This window comes from Aotus nancymaae, unplaced genomic scaffold (genome assembly GCF_030222135.1).
Source record: "Aotus nancymaae isolate 86718 unplaced genomic scaffold, 86718_ANA_hifiasm-v0.15.2.pri h1tg000028l, whole genome shotgun sequence".
In the NCBI taxonomy this organism is placed as follows: Eukaryota; Metazoa; Chordata; class Mammalia; order Primates; family Aotidae; genus Aotus; species Aotus nancymaae.
Window position 1 is genome coordinate 532,014 of NW_026988441.1, and position 23,730 is coordinate 555,743.

The 23,730-nt window shown below is 55.0% G+C and overlaps 2 protein-coding genes across 11 annotated transcripts in view; one reads left to right on the forward strand and one right to left on the reverse strand.

Annotated features, from left to right (window-relative positions):
* The window catches only part of BRSK1 (BR serine/threonine kinase 1), a 25,551-nt gene extending 1,830 nt beyond the window's left edge, over positions 1 to 23,721 (reverse strand). The window contains exons 1-18 of one of the 2 annotated variants that reach the window (XM_064380800.1): positions 23,139 to 23,721; positions 20,255 to 20,349; positions 20,025 to 20,110; positions 17,729 to 17,869; positions 13,901 to 14,017; positions 13,787 to 13,820; positions 13,638 to 13,706; positions 8,836 to 8,982; positions 8,336 to 8,367; positions 7,647 to 7,817; positions 7,122 to 7,219; positions 6,696 to 6,855; positions 6,409 to 6,469; positions 5,594 to 5,963; positions 5,148 to 5,196; positions 4,936 to 5,059; positions 4,069 to 4,267; positions 2,464 to 2,553 (exon numbers count right to left, since the gene is read on the reverse strand). In XM_064380800.1, the coding sequence (XP_064236870.1) occupies positions 2,464 to 2,553; positions 4,069 to 4,267; positions 4,936 to 5,059; positions 5,148 to 5,196; positions 5,594 to 5,963; positions 6,409 to 6,469; positions 6,696 to 6,855; positions 7,122 to 7,219; positions 7,647 to 7,817; positions 8,336 to 8,367; positions 8,836 to 8,982; positions 13,638 to 13,706; positions 13,787 to 13,820; positions 13,901 to 14,017; positions 17,729 to 17,869; positions 20,025 to 20,110; positions 20,255 to 20,349; positions 23,139 to 23,274 (2,179 nt within the window). In that variant the 5' untranslated portion in view covers positions 23,275 to 23,721. Of the gene's footprint in view, positions 1 to 2,463; positions 2,554 to 4,068; positions 4,268 to 4,935; positions 5,060 to 5,147; positions 5,197 to 5,593; positions 5,964 to 6,408; positions 6,470 to 6,695; positions 6,856 to 7,121; positions 7,220 to 7,646; positions 7,818 to 8,335; positions 8,368 to 8,835; positions 8,983 to 13,637; positions 13,707 to 13,786; positions 13,821 to 13,900; positions 14,018 to 17,728; positions 17,870 to 20,024; positions 20,111 to 20,254; positions 20,350 to 21,884; positions 22,048 to 23,138 lie in introns of those variants that run through there. The other variant, XM_012465265.3, reaches the window with a different exon arrangement.
* The window catches only part of HSPBP1 (HSPA (Hsp70) binding protein 1), a 42,530-nt gene continuing 27,437 nt past the window's right edge, over positions 8,638 to 23,730 (forward strand). For 3 of the 9 annotated variants that reach the window (XM_064380804.1, XM_064380801.1, XM_012465269.3), the window contains exons 1-4: positions 8,638 to 8,745; positions 17,692 to 17,823; positions 20,046 to 20,146; positions 20,789 to 20,871. The gene's annotated coding sequence lies outside the window, so the exon portion shown is untranslated. Of the gene's footprint in view, positions 8,746 to 17,687; positions 17,824 to 20,045; positions 20,147 to 20,788; positions 20,872 to 23,730 lie in introns of all 9 variants that reach the window. The other 6 variants (XM_064380806.1, XM_064380807.1, XM_064380802.1 and 3 more) reach the window with 5 other exon arrangements.

The window sequence follows — 23,730 nt, forward strand, 5'->3', positions numbered from 1 at the left end:
ATTCGGGACCCAGCTGTCGTGGGGGGCTGTCGTGTGAATTGTGGGATGTTTCCAGCATCCCTGGCTTCTACCCACAAGATGCCACTGGCATCCCCCTGCTCTCCCCAGTTGAGATGAGCAAAAATGTCTCCAGACACTGCTAAGTGTCTCCCGGGGGGCTGTGCTAGGCTGAGTGACGGCCCCTCCAAGAATGTCCACATGCAGATGCTGAGAACTCGTGACGATGTCCCTGACAGGGCAGAAGACACCCTGTGCTGTGGGGAAGGTTAAAAACCTTGAGGTGGGAGATTATCTTGGAGCATCTGTGTGGGTCCCACTGAGTCACCTTTTCCCAGCTAAGATTGGTCAGAGGGATATATGGCGTCACTGGCTTTGAAGATGGAGGAAGGGCCCTAACCAAAGGCGGGCGACAAGTCTAGGAACCGGGAAATGCAGGGAAACAGACTGCCTGAGAGCCTCCAGGCAGGAGTGCAGCCCTCCAGGCACCCCGATGTTAGCCCGGGGAGACCCTGGGAGACTCCTGACCTCCAGGACTGCATTATAGTCACTTGTGGTTGGGCGCGGTGGGTCACGCCTGTAATCTCAGCACTTGGGGAGGCCAAGGAGGGAGGATCACAAGGTCAGGAGTTCAAGACCAGCCTGGCCAACATAGTGAAACCCTATCTCTACTCAAAACCCAAAAATTAGCTGGGTGTAGTGTCGGACACCTATAATCTCAGCTACTCGGGAGGCTGAGGCAGGAGAATTGCTTGAACCCAGGAGGTGTTCAAGAGAATCTTGAAAAAGATTGCGCCACTGCACTCCAGCCTGGGTGACAGAGCAAGACTTCATCTGAAAAAAAAAAAAAGCTGGGCGAGGTTGCTCACACCTGTAATCCCAGCACTTTGGGAGGCTGAGGCAAGCAGATCACAAGGTCAGGAGTTCGAGACCAGTCTGGCCAACATATTGAAACCCCGTCTCTACTAAAAATATAATAAATTAGCTGAGCGTGGTGACAGGCGCCTGTAATCCCAGCTACTTGAGAGGCTGAGGCAGGAGAAATCGCTTGAATCCAGGAGGCAGAGGTTGCAGCAACCTGGGTGACAGTGTGAGATTCCGACTCAAAAAAAGTCACTTGTGTTGTTTCAGCCACCAAGGCTGTCATTTGTGGATGGCGGCCATAGGAAACAAACACGGGCGAAACCAGCTCCCCTCGTTGAGAACCACGGCTCCAGAGCAAAGGCCTGACCCTGGGACTCGGGGTTTCTGGTGACGAGGCCAAGGCTGCCCCGGCTCCTGCCCAACACTGGGCCCTGTTTCCTTTTAACAGGGGTGGGCCAGGGGTCTGAGAAGGGGCCTGGGTCCTGTGAGGATGCTGCCTGACTCCCCCAGAGCAGATGGCTGTCCACGTGCCCTGCAATGGAGTCCGGTACCCTGGTTCACTGCGTCCCCCGGGACCTGGTTCCTAGGGGAGGGACTGCCATGTTTCAGGAATGAGGGCTGATTTCCAGGGCAGGCGCTCTCTTCCCTCCAGAATTCTGGCTACCTCTGGTTGCTTGGGCAGGCACACCTTATGGTGTGGACTGAATGCGGCATCGTCCCAAATTCATGTGCCGAAACCCAACCCCGAGGTGATGGTATCAGGAAGTCAGGTCTTTGGGAGGTGATTAGGTCATGAGGGTGGGGCCTTCATGAATGGGATTACAGTCCTTAGGAAAGATGCCCCAGAGAGTTCCCTTGCCCCTTCTGCCGTGTGAAGACACAGCACGTGTGACCCAGAAAGCAGCTCTCATCTGACACCAAATCTGCCGGTGGCTGGACTTCCCGGCCTCCAGAATTGTCAGCAATAAATTTCTGTTGTTTTAAGTCACCCAGTGTATGGTATTTTCTTACAGCAGCCTGAATGAACTAAGAGATCTTTGCAGCAAACCCCACTGAGGCCTGGCCTCTGCTGTTCCCTAATGGCCAGGACTGGAGAGCCCGGGAAGGCCTGATTTCCCCACAGCAAGAACTTGCACATTCCCATGAACTCAGCTCAGAACTCTGATTGGTACCAACCATTAGGCCCTAGCCCCAGGGTGAGGTGAAGTCTGAGACCTGTAAAAAGGGTGGCCCATTTGTCCTGGGTTTAGACTCAAAGCCCTGCATCCCAGAAACACCCTTCAGTCCCAAACAAACCAAGACAGTGGGTCACCCTCCTCCTGGACAGAGGTCCAGAACGTCTGTTGGCAGAATGATGTTCCATGACACCCAACACAGAGCCTGTCATCCTCTTAGGGATCCCTGGAAGCCAGTCCTCAGGCTGCTAGGGAGACCCTCCTCCGCCCCCAGCCTCTCGGAGAACCTGCTCACAACTCTGCTGATGAGACGTCAGCTAACACAGTGATGAAGGAGCCCATCAGCTGGGCCTCCTCTGCAAACCAAACCCCAGAGCACCTGCTCACACTGGACCTCTCCCCGCCAGCCACGGCCCCCACCACCCACCTGCCAGGGCCTGCACGGAGGGCTGGTCATGAGTGCTCAGTAGCTGTGCCTGGATGGTCTCCACCACGCGCTTGAACCGACGGCTGGGACCTGGAGGGACAGGTAGGCAGAAAAACACTGACTGGGGGTCCAGGAACGGGAAGGCCTCCCAGCCCGCAGAACCCAGTCCCTCCACCGAGCAAATGGCTCTCCTCCTCCGCGTCTCCACCGCCCCTGCTCCGCTGTGGCCACATCAGTTCACGGTTTGCAAATGGGTCTGTGCTGCTATTTAAAAACACGGTCAGACTCACATACCTTCAACTTCGAATAACAGGTGTTGATTTCTGTTTAAATAGATACCATTGCTTGTCGTGACTTTCTAGCTGACCCCAAGAAGGACCAGAAATGTAAGAAAGCTGGAGCCGAGCACGATGGCTCCCGCCTGTAATCTCAGCACTTTGGGAGGCCAAGGCAGGCAGATCACTTGAAGTCAGGAGTTCGAGATCAGCCTGGCCAACATGGCGAAACCCTGTCTCTACTAAAAATACAAAAATTAGCTGGGCATGGTGGCGCATGCCTGTAATCCCAGCTACTGAGGAAGCTGAGACACGAGAATCTCTTGAACCCAGGAGGCGGAGGTTGCAGTGAGCCCAGATTGTGCCACTGCACTGCAGCTTGGGCAACACAGGAAAACTTTGTTTTCCAGTTTTGCCATGTGGCCAGGCTAGTCTTGAACTCCTGACCTCAGGTGATCTACCGGCCTCTGCCTCCCAAAATGCTAGGATTACAGGCATGAGCCACCGCGCCCAGCCTGCATATTAGACTTTAAGGGGGACAGAAAAATAAAAGAGTCATAACTGGTTTTGGAGATGGAACACCCATAGTTTCATAGTCGCCTGGTTTACAAATCCTTGGGGCAAGCCCCTCTACCACCTGTGACATGTTAATATTGATGAGAGATCTGAGATGTCCCTCCTTATTCAAACTCTCACTATCAGGACTGAGGAACCAAGCAGAAAGTAGAATTGGCAGTAAGGCATTTCGGTGGTTTCCCTTTCTCGTGCCAAGTCTCGATTGGTCATGGCTGCCTGGAGTTAAAGTTCCTGAGGCTGCCAGCAGGAACAAGCACTGACATCAATTGGTGATGTCTACTCCGGGCAGACTGATATTAGACAGCAGTGCTGTGTCCTTGCCCTTTGGATCTACCATCTTAAAGTAATAGGAAGAGCTGGGTTCTCTCCTCTGAGGTTGGGAGGCCTGGGTGGGGCTGCAGCTCAGCCACAGTGTATTCTGTGACTCTGGCCAAGTCCACTGACCTCCCTATGACTCAGTTTTCTCCTCTGTAAAATGGGTGATTACTAACACCTCAGAGGCTGCTTGGAAGCTTCAAGGAGATAACGCATTTATTATTTTCACTGTAAATGCCTGGGGAAATACTGATGAGGGAATGGAGAAATAGAGGATGGGGTTGTGCGGGGTCTGTGTGGGGAGGAGGATTGCGGGGAGTCAGCACTAGCTGAACACCATTTCCTCCTCCTGCTGCTGCCCTCCTGGGCCCCTACACTATCTCAGCTGTCGTAAACAGTCCCAGCACTGGGTGGAGGGCAGCCTAGCCAAGAGACTCACCGGAGATGAGCGTGAAGGTGACGGAGTAGATGCCGCCACCTCCACTGCCGTCCCGTCTCGGGGAGGGCTCTGGACCCTCAGAGGAGCTGATGTCCACCTGGAAGCGGACAGGCTTCTGGAAGACGGAGGGGCCGCCACTGGCCTTGTACTCGGCCCTGAAGCTGGTCTGTGACAGCACACTGTGACTCAGGCTGGGGATCTGAGCGAAGTGAGAACACAGGAAGAGGTGAGCCCCGGGAATGGATACCCAGCCCCACAACCAGCTCTGGCTGAGGAACTACAAGTCCCATGAGCCACTGGAGGGAAAGAGGGACAGAAAACACATTGGGAGACCCCTTTGCCTGCAAGGACTTGTAGGTTTCTCTGTCCTATCAGCGATTAATGGAGGAATGGTCAGACAATCCTAAAGTGGCTCTTACGTCTGGGTGACAACCTCAGCCTCCAAGACCACGTGAAACACTGCTTGCTCCTTTTACAAATGCTGCCCACAGCCATATCTGTTACAGAAAGTCTAAGTTCCATCGGCCCCCAAGCAAAAAACCACAGACCAGCAATGGGGCAGCCTTAAAATTGGCTGGGAAGTTTCTTCTGCTAATTTAAAACCTCGCAGTAGGGGAATGGGAACTCACCCATCCTCAGGGACACTATTATCTGGGAAATTGCAATTCAAGATCCTATCTCACCACTTCCAGGCCTCTGGCCACAATAAATCTTTCCTGCTTACTGACCTCTACCCCTCTGGCCATAAAACGAAATCCCATGACACCCAGGAGGAAGCCAGGCCTGTGCTAAAGTGGTTAGCCCCAGAGGCTGCTGGGACTTGCAGTTTTGTGGTGGCCATGATCGACAGGGACCCAGGCCCCTCACCGACAGAAAGGCATGGACAATGTCTGCTTTGATGCTGCTAAGAGGTTTGTCCTTTAGCACGAGGAATATTTGTTCTTCTTTGTCCAGGGAGATGAAGTTCCCGAACCAGGAGCGTTTTGCCAGCCTAAGTGGGAGGGATGGTTGGAGGAGGGTTAAGAAGGCGCCACGGGCACCCCCTCCATCCCCACTTTTTCCTTCCCTGTTAGACTTACTCTGGGGAGGACTCTGGCGTCAAGCTGGACATCTCCTCGGCGGTAGGGACTGGTAGGGGGAAGGCAGAGAACGTGGTCAATACCTGTCCATCGTCGCAGCTGCCAGCACACAGGTCTACACACTGGCCTCCTCCCAGGGGTTCCAGAGCCTGGGTTGCAGCCTCGGCCAAGCCATGCCCCCTGGGCAGGGCTCACAAACCACAGGCCAATGGGAGGTGATCCAGAGCCCCGGGGGGCGTGCCTTTCAGTGTCCTACTCCAGAGCTAGAGGCCCCACCTCTCTCCCCAACAGGGGCACGTCTGCTCCAAACCCCCTCTTCTCTAGAACGGGGGAAACCAGATCCCCAGTTCCTTCCTCTCTAGACACGCCAGAGGGACATCCCTGGGACCAGATTTTCAGTCCCTAGCCCTCTCCCCATTACGACTCAGCAGTTCGTGCCCCCATACCCTGCATCTTGCGCCGGTGAAAGCGAGGGGAGCCCAGGAAGCTGTTTCGGATGGAGTTGAGACGACTCCTCCAGGCGGCTCCCCCGACGCCACCGCCGGGGCTGGGGGGTGGTGTTGTCCCTGGGGTCCCGGTGGGACTGGCCCGGGGCGTGTGCAGAGGTGAGTGCAAGGGGGTCCCGCCGGAGGAGCGCGGGGAGCCTGGGGGACCGGGCAGGGGTGTGGAGCGGGCGCTGGGGGGCGGGGGCTGCTCCCCGGAGCCCCCACCCCTGGGGCCCCGAGAAGGCAGCGTCTGCGTTTTGGAAGTCGGGGAGCCCCCACCTCGGGCCTCATCTCCAGCCCCGGGCTCCGGTGAGAAGGAAAAGACCGGACTCTGCAGAGAAGTGGAGACCTAGATGAGCGAGCGGACTACAACTCCCAGGAGGCTCTAGGAGCCCCACTCGCGCACACTCAAGGAGGCTGGCCCGGTGCATACTGGAACTTGTAGTCCAATTATCCTCCTTCCCAGGCCCCAATGAAGGATGGCAAAGACTCTCTATCATGTTCTTGGCTGAAAACCCAGCCCGTGCAGAGGCTAGTACACAGCAGGCACTCAACTAACTTTTGTAAAATCAGTAAATGAACCCTTCAGGTACGCAATCCTAAGGAGGTAGAAATGACAAATAGACCAAAATACTTTGGAGGCCTTGGGTCTTTGGCCTTCCAGGGACAAGAAAGCAAGCCTCAAGGCTGCATAGGAATTGTTTCTGCTACTCAACCTTTGCTCCATGTCTCCACCCCTTTCCCCTTCTCAAATCCCGCTGGGGACCTGGCCTTACCCTTGGGCTGCTTAGAGGGCTGGAGGACAGACCCGTGGAGGCTCCACTGACGCTACGGGATCTGTTTCCAGGATAGATTAAAAAAAAAAAAAAAATCAGATGTGAGGATTTCAGAAACCACAGATGTTTCCTCACTTCTACAGTCTTTCCAGGTGAGGAAATGAGGCCCAGAGAGAGGAGGTGAATTGTCCCAAGGGCACAGCACATTTGAGGTAGAGCTGGGGCTAGATTCTTGAACTCCTAGACCCAGGGACTGGAGATCCTCCTGGAGGGACAGGGGCTCCCACCTCTGGCTGTGCTGGGCCATCTCCAAGGCCCGTCGGGTGGGTACAGGGGAGCCACCACCCCCGGCATCCGTGATGCTCAGGACTTCCATGGACTTCCGCTCTGGACGCCGCTTCCCATGACGGCTCAGCATGGGGGAATCCACACGCTTTCGGGGTGGGTCTGAGGGAGGACAGTTTCAACCCAATCAAGAAATGGTTTCACCCAGCTGTGCACACTTACAACTGTCTTGGAAACTGCACAGATGGAGAAACAGCCCTAGAGTGGAGAGGGGTTTCGATAAATGTCAAAGAGCAAGTCAAGCACTGAAAACCTGGAAGCTGGGAGCCTGCAGCCCCTTCTTCCCTTAGGAATCTGGGGTCTGGGCGCCCAGCCTCTTTCCTTCTTGAGACCAGGTGACTGGACCCCCAGCCCTGCCTTCTTCTCACCAACATCATTCCGGGGAGGCAGGTCCTGGTCCTCACAGCTGGGATACCGCTCCTTCCGATCCAAAAGCAGGTAATATATCATCTTTTCTTGGTTCTCCCTAAGACAGGGGGTGGGAAAGGTGGAAGGAGGTAAGAGGGCTGAGGTCAGAAATCAGTGCCCAGTCAGTATTTCTGCGCATGGTTCCACTTTTCTAGGTATCAGTATGGTCAGTTTCCTCTGCTTTAGGGTACATCTCAGCCGTGTTTTACTCAATTATGTTAACACTGTAACATCTAACATCCAGACACATACTATTTGTAAGTACTATTTAAGGAACCGTCTATGTCTCTGGCAGCATCTATTAACACATTCTCAGCGCGTTTCCGGGCCGTTTTCCGCGCGGGTTCCATCACTCCCAGGCAGGAGCTTCAAATCACGCCCCATAGAGAGGCCAAGGTGCCACACCCAGAGCTCTGCGTGCGCGCAGGGAGCTGGCGCAGCTCGCCCCACGTGGGTACACGGGTGCAGGGGTCTTGGGGTCTTACTCCTCACTGCGCAGCTCGCGATGCAGCCTCTCGCGGTCCCTGAAGCAGCCCAGTGATGCCATGCTCTCTAGGACGTCGGGGTCCAGCTCTCCATTGGATGGCAGGCTCCGCATGGCTACCCGGCGGCCTGGGGCTGGCTCCAGGCACGGGTCTGGCTCGTGTTTGCCGCCTCTGGGGAAGTGAAGAAACATCATTGGGAACTAGGCTTCCGAGATTCAGCATTCTTTATCTCAGACTCAAGGGTCCTGGACAACAGTCTTCAGGCTTAGAAATCTGAGTCCAGGCCCCAGCCCTTCTCTCTCATACCCAGGAATCCAGACCCCCAGACACTGCCTCCCATCTCAGATCAAAGAGTCCAGACCCTCAGCCCCTCCTCCCTCAGACCCAGGGATCCAGGCCCGCAGCCCCTCCTTCTTCAGACCCAGAAGTCTGGCCCCCGGCCCCTTCTTCCGGGAGATCTGGACTCCTAGCTTAGCCCCTCTTCTCTCTGACCCCTAGACTCCTTCTCCAGCTGTGTACTCTTCCCCAGGACCCATAAGTCCGAGTCCCTAGCCCCTTGCCACTCAGGAACCCTGGCATCCCACTCCCCCACTGCCTCTACTGCTCTGGTCCACCCCACTGCCTCTACTGCTCTGGTCCCCACCCCTGCTTCCGCCAGGGACCCAAGAGTCCAGTTACCCCATACTCACAGGTACCAAGGATGTTTCTGAATTTGCTCCAGCTGTGAGGGTGGTGAGTCGTAGAGAAGCAGAAGTGAGCTCGCATGCATATGCAGGCGCGCAATGAAAGTTGACTGGCGTGGTTTTGGGGTCCCTGGTCATCTCTCCGCCCACCCCATCAGGGGCAGGATGACATATCATGTCGCCCTCTAGTGGCTACTGAGTGCATGGCCCTCCGCACGCGCTGTGTCTACCCAGGACCCGCCGTATTACTTTGCCGCATGCGCAGTGGCAGCCAGTTAGTCTCCACACGCATGCGCCCTCCCGCTGGGGCGCCCGCTTCATTATTGCGTAGACCCCTCCCCATTTTGGAACGGCAGCTTTGCTGGACATTGGGTTGCGGCTCAGCTGGAGACCCCAGTCACCCCTGGGACTGACGGGTAGGTTCTGAAAACCCATCCCCATGACTTTTATGGGGCTTCTGTCTTCATCGCCGACTGTTCTCCCCTCCGCCGGTCCCCCTAACTCACACTGAGCCTTTTTTCGGGTTCCACTTCGATCATGCCCCTCAGGAGGCTCTGGCAGTCTGGAGGAATGAAGTGGGGCATGTGGAAGACGCCCCGTTTCACCTTCTCCAGCAGCTGGCGGAGGTTGTCGTCATCAAAGGGCAGAGCCCCCTGGGCACGAGAAAGCAGGGACCCCTCATTAGCACATTTCACCCTCACCACGAGCACTGGAGGTGGGGAACCACGGTGATCTCCACCTTACCGGCAGGGAAACTGAGGCACAGAGAGGCTCAGCAATTTGCCCAAGGCCCCTAGCTCGTCCTTGGCAGTAGCAGCCTGGAGCCCCGCTTAGGAGGCTAGAATTGCAGGGCGGAGGCTGTCTTTTAGACAGCTTTCCCCCTTCTGCAGTTTTCCAAGGGTTGTCACTCATTCACTCATTCAACAAAAGGTGAGCATCCGTTACGGGTCAGGGATCCAGCAGTGAACAAAACAGGCCTCTGCCCTTGCACAGCTCCAAACAAATAGCTATACAATGACAGCAACTGAGCGAGGCTTATCCCAGGAGGTGCAACAGAAGCAGAGACCTGAATGCAGCTGAGCCCTAAATCAATGACTGGTGTCCTTATAAGAGGCGAGGAGGGCGCAGAGACACAGAACAGTCATGTGATGACAGACGGTTCTCTCCCGGCCCCTCAATTTTGTATTTTTATAGAGGCAGAGATGGGAGTGATGCAGCTGCAACTGAAGGACACCAAGGACACCAGACGCTAGAAGAGGCAAGGACCTAGAACATCCTTCCTAGGCATCCTTTCCAGGCATCCTTCCCTAGAACCTCCAGAGGAAGCAGGGCCCTGCTGACACTTTTCTTTCTTTCTTTTTTGAAATAGAGTTGCGCTCTTGCTGCCCAAGCTGGAGTGCAATGGGGTGATGTTGGCTCACTGCAACCTCCACCTCCCAGGTTCAAGTGATTCTCCTGCCTCAGCCTCCCAAGTAGCTGGGATTATAGGCACGCACCAACACACCTGGCTAATTTTTGTATTTGTAGTAGAGACAGGGTTTCACCATGTTGGCCAGGGTGGTCTCAAACTCCTGACCTCGTGATCTGCCCACCTTGGCCTCCCAAAGTGCTGGGATTACAGGTATGAGCCACTGTACCCAGCCTAATTTTTGTATTTTTAGCAGAGACTGGGTTTCGCCATGTTGGCTAGGCTGGTCTCGAACGCCCAGCCTCAAATTATCCACCTGCCTCAGCCTCCCAAGTGCTGGGATTACAGGCATGAGCCAGTGCGCCCGGCCCCCTGCCTTGCTTTGAATCCTTGCTCTGGGGCTTATACCAGCATGACCTCAGGCAAGTCACTGCTTTGCAATGGGTTGTCACAGCACCCACCTCACAGACTGCATCAGAATGACCTGACTTAATACATTACAGTGCTGGGCCCACAGTTGGGGCTGTTACACACTGGCTGTGTGATGCATTCGACCATTGATCACACCCCTACTGCATTCTGATTATAGCCACTAGCAATGAAGCAGGGAAAAAAATCACATCCCTGCCTGCCTGGAGCTCGGCCTAGGACACTGCCTGACAAACACTTGATGCTCAATTCATAAGCAAAGGTGGAATGAGCAGAGAAGTTGCATTCCAGAGGGGACAGGTGACAAATAGATGAACACAGCATATGAGACCAAGGGAATGCTTCCAATCAGCAGGGCAGAGGTTGGAGGGGGAGGTGAGGTGACCAACCATGGAGGAGTTGGCATTGGAGAGACTTATGGGAGGTGACGTTGTGAGCCTTTGAGGGCTTTTCTGGGTGTGGCAAGCTCCTGGGGCCCCCGGGTATCTGAGGCCTGTGGACGGAGAAGAGGGAGATACAGAGAAGGTACCTCTGAATGCTGATCTTGGAGTGCGGAACCCTGGGCTTGACTTCTGGTTGCCTGATGCTCTAGCATGGAACCTCAGTTTCCTTTTCTCTGTTAAATGGACATAATGATCCTCCCAGGAAGGGTAGGCTACGGATTAAACATTACAACAACAGGCTGCTCGCGGTGGCTTACACCTGTAATCCCGGCACTTTGGGAGGCGAAGTGGGAAGGATCACTTGAAATGAGGAGTCTGAGACCAGCCTGGCCAACATGGAGAAACCCTGTCACTACTAAAAATACAAAAATTAGCCAGACATGGTTGTGGTCACTTATAATCCCAGCTACTCGGGAGGCTGAGGCAGGAGAATTGCTTGAACCTGGGAGGTGGAGGTTGCAGTGAGCAGAGATTGCGCCACTGCACTCCAGCCTGGGTGACAGAGCAAGACTCCATCTCAAAAAATAAATTATAATAACAACAACAACAACAATACAGTTGATTCTTGTTATTCTCGAGAGTTCTGTTCTGTAAAGCCACCGCAAACTCTCGACTAGTGAACGTTGTTAGTCACGGCTACTGGAGGAAATAGAGTTAGGTTCCTCCAACCCTCTGGTCACATTTTTGTCGACCAGTCGTTACATAACCTTGTTGGTACGTATTTCTGTTTAAAGACACCTTTCCCATATACTGTGTCGTTGACACTGAACTCACGGCCAGCTGCACTACAAGTCATTCCTGAACAAAGCACGCCCATCACAGGGGTTTTCTCCGTAAGGGACATCACAGCCTCCCACGCTCAGGAATGCTAGATGGCACTTCAGAAGCACTTGGCTTCCTGGTCATTTTTAAACAGCGAAATCGGCCGGGCGCGGTGGCTCACGCCAGTAATTCCAGCATCACAGCACTTTGGGAGGCCCAGGCGGGGGATCCTATGAGGTCAGGAGATCAAGACTAGCCTGATCAACATGATGAAACCCCATCTCTACCAAAAATACAAAAAATTAGCTGGGCATGGTGGTGTGCGCCTGTAATCCCAGCTACTCTGGAGGCTGAGATAGGAGAATCACTTGCACTTGGGAGGTGGAGGTTGCAGCGAGCTGAGATTGTGCCACTGCACTCCAGCCTGGGCGAGAAGAACGAAAATCCATCTCAAAATAAAAAAAAAATTAAAAATAAATAAATAGGGCCGGGCGCGGTGGCTCAAGCCTGTAATCCCAGCACTTTGGGAGGCCGAGGCGGGTGGATCACGAGGTCAAGAGATCGAGACCATCCTGGTCAACATGGTGAAACCCCGTCTCTACTAAAAATACAAAAAACTAGCTGGGCATGGTGGCGCGCGCCTGTAGTCCCAGCTACTCGGGAGGCTGAGGCAGGAGAATTGCTTGAACCCGGGAGGCGGAGGTTGCAGTGAGCCGAGATTGTGCCACTGCACTCCAGCCTGGCGCCTGGCAACAAAGTGAGACTCGGTCTTAAAAAAAATAAAAAATAATAAAAAAATAAATAAATAAATAAATTAATTAATTAAAACCCTTACAATGATAGGTACTATGCTTACTTCCATGGTGCAGGTGAGGACACTGAGGGAGGGTAAGGACGCCGAGAGAAGCCTACCAAACGGGGAACTACAGGCATGCGCCACCACGCCTGGCTAATTTTGTATTTTTAGTAGAGATGAGGTTTCTCCACGTTGGTCAGGCAGGTGATCCGCCCACCTCGGCCTCCCAGAGTGCTGGGATTACAGGCGTGAGCCACCGCACGCGGCCTTTATTTTTTTATTTTTTGAGACGGAGTCTCACTCTGTTGCCCATGTTGGAGTGCGGTGCCATGATCTTGGCTCACTGCAACCTCTGCCTCCCGGGGTCAAGTAATTCTTTTGCCTCAGCCTCCCAAGTAGCTGAGAGTACAGGTGCGTGCCACCATGCCTGGCTAATTTTTATATTTTTAGTAGAGACAGTATTTCCCCATATTGGCCAGTCTGGTCTTGAACTCCTGACCTCATGATCTGCCCACTTCGGCCTCCCAAAGTGCTAGGATTACAGGCATAAGCCACCATGCCTGGCCCTGGGCTTTTAGCCACCAAGTGAAGAAGGGCTGAGTTATGAATGTTTTTAGCTGGTCTCCAGAGCACCTTGGCTGCTCTCCCCATGCAGCGCTGAGCCCCAGGAAGGCAGCTCGGAGCTGGCCTCATTGCCCCTACTGTCCGTCATGTAGCCTGGTGGTTAAGAGACCAAGGACTGACCCAGGCCTGCCACTTATCAGCTGCGTGCCCACGGGCCCGTCACTTCCCCTCTGCGACTCCTGAGAGAATTATGTGAAACAGCATGCTTGGAACAGTGCCTGGCATAAGACACTGCTTCTGGCCAGGTGCGGTGGCTCATGCCTGTAATCCCAGCACTTTGGGAGGCTGAGGCAGGCAGATCACTGGGGGGGCTGCGATGTGAGCTGCGATGGTGCCACTGCACTCCAGCCTAGGCAACAGAGAGAGACCCTGTCTCAAAAGCATAAAAACAAATAAAAATAATAATGAGCTGCTGGGCACGGTGGCTCACGGTTGTAATTCCAGCGTTCTGGGAGGCCAAAGCAGTTGGATCACTTGAGGCCAGGAGTTCGAAACCAACCTGGTTAACATGGTGAAACCCAGTCTCTACTAAAAATACAAAAATTAGCTGGGTGTGATGGTGGGCGCCTGTAATCCCAGCTACTTGGGAGGCTGAGGCAGGAGAATCACTTGAACCCGGGAGGTTGCAGTGAGCTGAGATTGTGCCACTGCACTCCAGCCTGGGCGACAGGGTGAGACACTGTCTCAAAAAAAATAATAATTTAAATAAATAAAAAAATTAAAAATAATAAATAAATACATAAATAAATGCAGGAGATGACCCCCAGTGAAGATGGAATGTACTGTCCTATGCTCCCAGCAGGTGGGATTGGTCTCCAAATGGCAGGACAGGTGAGGGCGCCTTACCACGAGCAGGGCAAAGAGGATGACTCCACAGCTCCACATGTCTGCCCGGCGCCCGTCATACTTCTCCCCCTGGAAGGGAAGGCCAGTTGTGACTCCATCGCCCTCACTGCTGCCGCCACCCCTCTCCCCTCCACCCGCCCCTCACTCACCTTAATCACCTCTGGACACGCATAATGGGGGGACCTGAGGGACAGAGCCGATGTGAGCCTCCAGCCGGCTTCTATGCCCCTGCCCAGGGCCTCGGGAGCCCGGCCCCCACTCACCCGCAGCTGGTCTCCAGGAGGCTGTCCCCCACCTGCAGGGACGCCATGCCGAAGTCTGCAATGCGGATGTTGTTCTTCTCATCCAAAAGCAGGTTCTCGGGCTTTAGGTCTCTGTGGCTGAGACAGCCAGGTGGGGCTCAGGCCTCTTCCTTCCTCCCAGGAGGCCCAGGCCCCACTCACTGGCTCTCACAGTGGAACACTTCTGCATACTTTTTGTTTTTTCACGGGGTGAGAGACCAATTAATTATCATTCATTTATTTTGGTCTGTTTTTAAATTTTCTTTTTAATTTATTTTGGGACGGAGTCTCGCTCTGTTGCTCAGGCTGGAGTGCAAACACCATCTCAGCTCACTGCAACCTCCGCCTCCCGGGTTCAAGTGATTCTCCTGCCTCAGTCTCCGGAGTAGCCACCACATTGGGCCTTATTTATTTTGAGATGGAGTCTCGCACTGTCGCCCAGGCTGGAGTGCAGTGGCATGATTTCAGCTCACTGCAACCTCCACCTCCCGGGTTCAAGCGATTCTCTTGCCTTAGCCTCCCAAGTAGCTGGGGTTATAGGCATGCGCCACCACACCTGGCTAATTTTTGTATTTTTAGTAGAGATGGGGTTTTTACCATGTTGGCCAGGCTGGTCTCAGACTCCTGACCACGGGTGATCTACCTGCCTCAGCCTCCCAAAGTTCTGGGATTACAGGCATGAGCCACTGCTCCCAGCCTTTTTTATTTTTAAATTTTAGAAATGGGCATCGCTTCTCAGCCTTTTGACTAAGAGCAAGTGTATTTTTAGAGGTGGGGTCCCACTCTGTTGCCCAGCCTGGAGTGCAGTGGCACGATCATAGCTCACTGCAGCCACGACCTCCCCAGCACAAGTGATCCTCTGGCTCAGCCTCCTGAGAAGCTGCTACCACGGGTGTGCATCATCACATCTGGCTTTGGAAACTTTTTATAACAGACAATCACAGACGTGCCCAAAACTGGAGAGAAGCCTGACTTACCCACCTCCCAGCTTCATCCACTATCAACTAGGTCCAGTCTTATCTCATTTACGTCCCTTATGTACTCCCCCGCCACCGCCCACATTCATTTATAGGAGATCCCAGACGTCATATTCATTTATCCATAAGTATTTGAATATGTACAAAGCAAGATATTTTGAGGTAAAGCTGATACGAAGCTGGTTCTTAAAATCCCTGGTCCCTCTCTTGGGACCTTCCCACCGCTGAACTAAACTCCTCAAGATTTAAGGGTTGACGTCTGGGGCGAGAGGGAGTGTAGGATTCCGCAGTTTCCATTTGCCTGGCCATTAACTGGGTCATACTTGTTAAATATGTTGAACATCTCCCCCTAGAGGCCAGGGTTTTAATATCAGGGATTTGACAATCTTGTCAATAGGAAGGTGTCAAAATTTAAACAGGGCTAGGTGCTGTGGCTCAAGCCTGTAATCCCAGCACCTCAGGAGGCAGAGGCGGGAGAATTACCTGCGGTCAGGAGTTTGAGACCAGCCTGGTCAACATGGTGAAACCCTGTCTCTACTTAAAATACAACAATTAGCCAGGCATGGTGGTGGGCACCTGTAATCCCAGCTACTTGGGAGGTTGAAACAGAAGAATCGCTTGAATCCAGGAGGTGAAGGCTACAGTGAACCAAGATTGTGCCATTGCACTTCAGCCTGGGTGACAGCAAAACTCTGTCTCAAAAAATGTTTTTAAAAAACCCAAAAACTGAAAATTTAAATAGGTGGCCTTTTTATCAGCAACCTTTACCCCAGGTCTGAGCCCCTTCACCCTGATCCTCACCCCATCTCTGAAACACATGTTAGTGGGAAAGATATGCAGATAAAGGAGGCTAAAAGATGAAAGCATTCATTTTGCACCTTATCAGTTATAAAAATGTTGCATATTTAGGTTTTTTTTGAGACAGAGTCTTGCTCGGTCACCCAGGCTGGAGTGCAGTGGCAGGATCTGGGCTCACTGTAACCTCCGCCTCCTGGGTTCAAACAATTCTACCGCCTCAGCTTCCCGAGTAGCTGGGACTGCAGGTGCGTGCCACTACACCTGGCTAATTTTTGTATTTTTAGTAGAGATGAGGTTTCACTATATTGGCCAGGCTGGACTTGAACTCCTAACCTCATCATCTACCCGCCTTGGGCTCCCAAAGTGCTGGGATTACAGGTGTGAGCCACTGAGTCCAGCCCAGAATAAATAAGTTTTAGGAGTTATTCCTAGAGTTATCTTTTCTTCCTAGAATAAAAAAGTGTTACAAATCAATAATAAAAAGACTAAATCAAATTTTAAAAAATAACTGAATTAAAAATGGGCAAAGAGGCAGGGTACCGTGGCTCACGCCTGTAATCCTAACACTTTGGGGGGCTGAGGTGGGCAGATCACCTGAAGTTAGGAGTTCAAGACCAGCCTGGGCAACATGGTGAAACCCCATCTCTACTAAAAATACAAACATTAACCAGGCATGGTGGCACATGCCTGCAATCTCAGCTACTTGGGAGGCTGAGGCAGGAGAATCAATTGAACTCGGGAGGCGGAGGTTGCAGTGAATTGAGGTCACGCCATTGCACTCCAGCCTGGGCAACAGAGCAAGACTCTGTCTCAAGAAAAAAAAAAAGTGGGGGGGCAAAGAATCTGAATGAATATTTCTCCAAATCTGTAAGTGACCAATAAACACATAAAAAGATGCCCAGCATCAGAAATCCTTAGAGAAATGCAAAGCAAAACCCCAGTCAGATGCTACTTCACATCCACTAAGACTGCTCTAATCAAAGAGAGATAGTAACAGGTGTTGATGAGGGTGGGAAGAGATTAGAACCATCAAATTGTGAAGCACTTTGGAAAGCAGGCTGGCAGTCCCTCAAAAGACTAAATAGAGACTGCCACATGACCCAGCAATTCCACTCCTAGGTATGTGCCCAAGAGAACTGAAAACGTAGGTATGCATGAAAACTTGTACATGAGTGTTCATGTCTATGTTATTCATAATAACCAGGAAGAGAAAAGAACCAAACTGTCCATCAACAGATGAACGGATAAACAAATGTGGCCTATCCATACAATGGAATATTATTCAGCCATGAAAAGGAATGAAGTATTGATAAGTGCTATAATACACATGAAAATGGAAGACACTTTGCTAAGTTACAGAAGCCAGTCATAAGGGGCCATGTATCAGCCTGGCGTGGTGGCTCACACCTGTAATCCCAGCTCTTTGGGAGGCTGAGGTGGGCAGATCACCTGAGGTCAGGAGTTCAAGACCAGCCTGGCCAACATGGTGAAACCCTGTCTGTACTAAAAAAATACAAAATTAGCCAGGTGTGGTGTCGTGCACCTGTAATCCCAGCTACTTGGGAGGCTGAGACAGGAGAATCAATTGAACCTGGGAGGCGGAGGTTGCAGTGAGCCAAGATCATGCCATTGCACTCCTGCTGGGTGACAAGAGCAAAACTCTGTCTCAAAAACAAAACAAAACAAGACGAAAAGGGCCATGTATGGTATGATTCCATTTACATGAAGTGTCTGGAATTGGTAAATCCATACAGACAGAAAGTAGGTTGCCAAGGCCTGGAGGCAGGAGGAAAATGGGGAGTAACTGCTTACTTAATGCGGGCAGGGTGATAAAAATGTTCTAAAATGTTCTAAAATTCTAAAAGTCCATAGTAGCAGATGTATACTACTGCAAATATATCACAAACCACTTTAAAAGGAGGAATTTTATGGTATATGAGTTATGTCTCAATGGGATAAAAGATTTGGGGGCTGACCACATGGCTTTTGCTCAGACAGCCCCCAGCCCTGCCTCACCCTCGAGCTGCCCGCTCACCAGATGGAGTAGCTGTGGCAGAAGTCCAGCGCAGACACAATCTGGCGGAAGAACTTCCGGGCCTCCTTGGGCGTCAGTCTCCCCTTCTTTACCAGGTAGTCGAATAGCTCACCCCCTGAGACGTGCTCCAGAACCAGGTACCTGAAGGATATAGAGGGGGCAGAGGGCTGGAAGGGGCATGTGGATGACCAAAGGGGCTGGCCTCCCACTTCCATTGGCCCCTGGAGGCAGAGAACTCCAATTCCCATGATCCTTGGGAGAAAGAGACTCTAATTCCCATGGGTCCCTGGGAGAAAGAGACTCCAATTCCCATCCCTCCCTGGGAGGAAGTGACTCCAGTTTCCACCAGCCTCTAGGAAACCAAACTCAAGTCCCATTAGCCCTGGGCAGCAGAGCCTCCCATGCCAACTTCGGAGGGGAATCAACACTCTGACTCCTAATGGGTATCAGGCAACTCTATTAGCGCCTGAAGGACAAAGACCCCAATTCTTATAGGAGCCTGGGAAGTAAAGATACCCCTACTCCTATTAGCCCCTAGGAAGCCAAGCCTCTGTTTCCCTCTGGGATGAAGAAACTCAAATTTGAATTAATTTCAGGCATTAATGATTGCAAGGTGCACCAGTCCAAGCTACCTTCTGTGAGGCAGCAGATGACAACTCCCATCAACGCCTAGAATTTAAAAACCCCCACTTCCCATAAGCCTCTGGGACACAGGGGATCCCAGTTTCTGTCAACCATTTGGTTTTTTTTTGTTGTTGTTGTTTGGGTTTTTTTTTTTTGAGACAGAGTCTTGCTCTGTTATGCTGGAATGCAGTGGCATGATCTCAACTCACTGCAGCCTCTGCCTCCCAGGTTCAAGCAATTCTCCCACCTCAGCCTCCCAAGAATCTGAGACTATAGTTGTATGCCATGACACTCAGTTGATTTTTGTATTTTTAGTAGAGACAGGGTTTTGCCATGTTGGCCGGGCTGGTCTCGACCTCCCGACTTTAAGTGATCCACCTGCCTCGGCTTCCCAAAGTGCTGGGATTACAGGCGTGAGCCACCGCGCCTGGCCTCCATCAACCATTTGGATTCTAGACTCCAAATCCCATCAGGCTCTAGGAGGTTAATGCTAATTCCCATCAGCTTCTGGGAACCAAAAGCTCAATTTCTTTTATTTTTAGATAGGGTCTCACTTCGTGCTGGAGTACAGCAGCATAAAAACAGCTTACTCCAGCCTCGACCTACCAGGATCAGGCAATCCTCCCACCTCAGCCCCCCAGGTAGCAGGGGCTACAGGTGTACACCACCATGCCTGGCTGATTTTTGTATTTTTTGTAGAGACAGGGTTTTGGCATGTTGCCCAGGCTGGTGTCGAACTCTTCAAGCCATCCACCCACCTTGGCCTCCCAAAGTGCTGGATTACAGATGTGAGCCACTGTGTCTGGCCCCAAGAGCTCAATTTCTATGAGTTCTTAGATGGCTAAGATTCCTGCCCAAAGCATAACTCCCATGAACCCCGCCTCCCTATGCCAAGGGTGGAGTGGGGGCGACAGTGCCCTGGTTTGGACAATACTCCCTCCTACCACCACACCTGGGAAAGCCTGAAAGCAAGTCTCATGAGCACCAGGGAAGGCAGCTTCCTGCGTGTGAAACCTGCCTCAGCATGGATGGACCTGATGTCAGTTCATCCTGGGCACTGGGTGCGGGGGGTGGGGGGGCTGTCCCCTCTCCCACCACCCAGCCCAGCTGTCCTTTGGGTCACCAGAGTTTGGACAAAGAGGCCCATTCTCTGGAGCTTGGACAGCTGGGCCCCCACCCCCATCCTTCCTGGTGGGTGACTGACTTTGAGAAACTGACTCAGAACTCCTAAGGCGGCCCATTGTTGGGGTGTCCAGCCATAGGACCCGAAGTTATGCTGAGGAGGAGGGGGACTCCCCAGTGCTCCAGAGTGGGGGTTTGGGAAGATCCTTTGGGCTTTGCTAGGCCCCTTGCCTTACAAACAGGGGCATGTGCCCATGGTAAATTGGGTCTGGTCTCGGGCACCCTGTTTATCTAGCAGAGGGCATTCCCTGCAGTACAGCAGGGTGAGGAGCTGGAGCTCAGCCTCGGGCCCAACACAGCATGGGAACAGCGGGGTTCCCAGTGTGTCAGGGATTCCCCTGTGCAACAGGCAAGGGACTGGGCCCTCCAGTGGTCCAGCCTGGAGAGCTCCAGGTTCCCCAGGCCCCCCGGGGCCCTGTTTCTGGAGAAGTCCCACCCTCTAACTTGGGGAGGGAGAATGGGGCAGGGCTGGGTGTCTATAAATACCTACAAATATTTCTTGTTCTCGTAGACGTCGTGGAGCTTGAGGACGTGCGGGTGTTCGATGAGCTTCAGGATGGCAATCTCCCGCTCCACCTGAGGGCCAAGAGGGGCAGGGACACTGGAACAGAGGTCAGCATGGCCCCCTCCCTGCCCTAAGCCCAGAGGCCTCCCCCGCAGACACACGGAATCACACACTTTAAAACACTGAGGGGCAAGGGGCGCAGCAGGCACACACACCTTCATCAGCACCGACTCCGACAGCTTCTCCCGGTTCACAATCTTGATGGCGACCTTCTGACCCGTGATGCAGTGCACCCCGAGTTTAACCAGCCCTGGGGGAGCAGAAATCGTGGGGTGTTCTGCCAGGTCCCCTTCCCCCTCAGCGCCTGTGTCCCCTCTTGGCCACCCTGTTCACTCCTTCCCCGGCTGGCTGTTTAACGGTGAACTCCTGGGGCTGACAGCCCACACTCCCACAAAGCCACCCCTTCCCCCTTCCTCCTTCCCTGCTGCCACTTCCGTTCTTCCTTACTGCCCTTCACCCATGTGCCCTCTCCTCCACTGGCCACCACCTGGCCCTCACCCTCCCAGTCCTAGGGAGCCTGCCTGCCACGCATTCCTTCCTCACCGTGTCTTCCCCTGTCTGTCTCCTCCAAGCCCCTCTCGCTCTCTTTCTCTGTCTCTCTCCCCATCACTTCCTTGTATTCTCTGCCTTTCAGTGTTTTGGAGACCCTATGACTCCCAACGACAATAATCTCACATTTGCCCCTCCAGCTCCTCCCGACTCTGCAGCCCCAACTGCCTTCCTGGGTCTTCTCTTCGTGGCAGCTGTAACAGACAGCACGCAGACCCCAAGGGTATGTCCAGCCTCCCAGCTCACACCTCTCCCCAGGACTCTCGACTCCAGGACCTGAGCCCCCAAAGACACAGACCCATCCCTGTTTAGCCCCTAAAGCTACAGGCCCAGGTGTCCAGATCCCCAGCCCCTCCTCCCTCAGACCCATCAGTCCAGAACCCCAGCCCCACCTCCCTGAGACCCAGCCTTCCAGACCCCCAGCCCCTCCTCCCTCAGACCCAGCCTTCCAGACCCCCAGCCCCTCCTCCCTCAGACCCAGCCTTCCAGACCCCCAGCCCCTCCTCCCTCAGACCCAACAGTCCAGACCCCAGCCCCTCCTCCCTCAGACCCAGGAGTCCAGGCCCCAGCCCCTCCTCCCTCAGACCCAGGAGTCCAGGCCCCAGCCCCTCCTCCCTCAGACCCAGGAGTCCAGGCCCCCAGTCCCTCCTCCCTCAGACCCAACAGTCCAGACCCCAGCCCCTCCTCCCTCAGACCCAGGAGTCCAGGCCCCAGCCCCTCCTCCCTCAGACCCAGGAGTCCAGGCCCCAGCCCCTCCTCCCTCAGACTCAACAGTCCAGACCGCAGCCCCTCCTCCCTCAGACCCAGGAGTCCAGGCCCCAGCCCCTCCTCCCTCAGACCCAGGAGTCCAGGCCCCCAGTCCCTCCTCCCTCAGACCCAACAGTCCAGACCCCAGCCCCTCCTCCCTCAGACCCAGGAGCCCAGGCCCCAGCCCCTCCTCCCTCAGGCCCAGGAGTCCAGGCCCCAGCCCCTCCTCCCTCAGACCCAGGAGTCCAGGCCCCAGCCCCTCCTCCCTCAGACCCAGAAGCCCAGGCCCCAGCCCCTCCTCCCTCAGACCCAGCCTTCCAGACCCCCAGCCCCTCCTCCCTCAGACCCAACAGTCCAGACCCCAGCCCCTCCTCCCTCAGACCCAGGAGTCCAGGCCCCAGCCCCTCCTCCCTCAGACCCAGTCTAGGTCTGACCCCTTCCTCTCTTGTAACTCAGGAATTCAGGTCAGCAACAGCTTCACACTCTTACCACCAGGATCTGGGGCTCTGGCCCTCTCCTTTTCCCTAGGGTCTCAGCTCCTAGTCATGACCGGGTCCCCACTCCTGTGGACTCCGGCCCTGGGCTTCATAGAGATCCTGGGTGTTTAGCTCCCATGTCACCTCCACCCACCATCCATCCTGCAGGAAGGCGGCCGTGGTGGTGGCCAGCGTTTAGCAACAGCAGAGGATGAACGCCCTTTCCACAGCCGCTCCGGGAGACTCGCCTGCTGCAGCCCACCTTCCCACCCTCCCTCCTGTTTCCCACTCTGAGCCAGCACACCACAGAGGGGGAGAGCATCCTAGGCCCCACAGCCCCGTCACCCCAACTCGATGCCTGGAGAGCAGGAGGCCAGAGGACAGTGGAGAGGAAGAGGCTTCCCAGGACAGAGGCACTCCACCCCAGTCTGCAGCTGTACTGCAGCAGGAGCCTCAGCTCCCAGCCGGCCCCACTCCGCAGGCCGCCTCTTTCCCCTCCCCGGCCCTGGAGCCCCTCCAGCCTATGTCCCTATGAGAGCTGGAACACTGGGGCCCCAAACTCCCTGTCCCAACACTCGGGGTTCCGACCACCCTCATCCCTCAGACCCAAGAGTTCAGGCCCCAGCACCTCCTCCTTCAGACCTAGGAGTCGACCACCAAACCCTCCTCTCTCAGACCCAGGAGTCCAGGCCCCCAGCCCCTCCTCCTTCAGACCCAGGAGTCCAGGCCCCCAGCCCCTCCTCCCTCAGACCCAGGAGTCCAGGCCCCAGCCCCTCCTCCCTCAGACCCAGGAGTCCAGGACCCCAGCCCCTCTTCCCTCAGACTCAGGAGTCCAGGCCCCCAGCCCCTCCTCCCTCAGACCCACGGGTCCAGGCCCCCAGCCCCTCCTCCCTCAGACCCAGGAGTCCAGGCCCCCAGCCCCTCCTCCCTCAGACTCAGGAGTCCAGGCCCCCAGCCCCTCCTCCCTCAGACCCACGGGTCCAGGCCCCCAGCCCCTCCTCCCTCAGACTCAGGAGTTCAGGCCCCCAGCTCCTCCTCCCTCAGACCCAGGAGTCCAGGTCCCCAGCTCCACTCCTCCAGGACCTCAGAGTCTGTGCCCCCCACCCGCTCCACCCTGGGTCTCAGGGGTCTGAATTCCAAGTCCCTTCTCTATGAAGGGCCCAGGGGTCTGGGCAGCCAGCCCCTGCCCTTTGAATACCCTGAATCCCTGCTCTGCCCCCACCTCCACCCTGCTCCCGCCCCAGGTGTCCCCTTCTGCTAGGCTCACCTGTCTGTCCTTTGCCCAGCGTCTTCTCCAGCCGATAGGGGCCCACATACTGGGCATGCTGGGGTGGGTGTGGGTGGGGGTGGGGGAGGTGGTAGGCAGGAGAGCCCCCGCCTCCCTCCTTGGCCCCGGACGACATGGTGCCCTTGGTCCCGGCCCGACTGGTCCCCCGGCCGCCCCCCCTGCGGCCGGTCGCCCCGTCTCTCCGGTGGGGGCCGGCGACCGCTCCGTCCCGGCCCCCCCGGCTGCCCCCCACCTCTCCGGGGGTCCCCAGGGGGCTGGGCTGGCCCCCCCCAGTCGGCGGGCCGCGGAGCTGGGGGAGGGGGGGCTGGCCCGGGGGGTCAGGCCCCGGGAGTCAGCATGGCCCGGGGGGGCTGCGGGGCCCCCCCTCCCCAGCCCGTTTCTGGCCGGCCCCCCGCTTCCTGCGCCTCCCCCCGCCGGGGGGGTCTGAGGTGCGGGCCGGCGGATGCTGCAGGCCGAGGTCCCCCCCGCCCCCCCCACGCGCCCTCTCTCCTCCGCCTCCTCCTCCTCTCCGCCTCCCCCCGCCACCTCGTCCTTTCTCTCCGGCACGCTGACATCACCATCCGGGGACTCC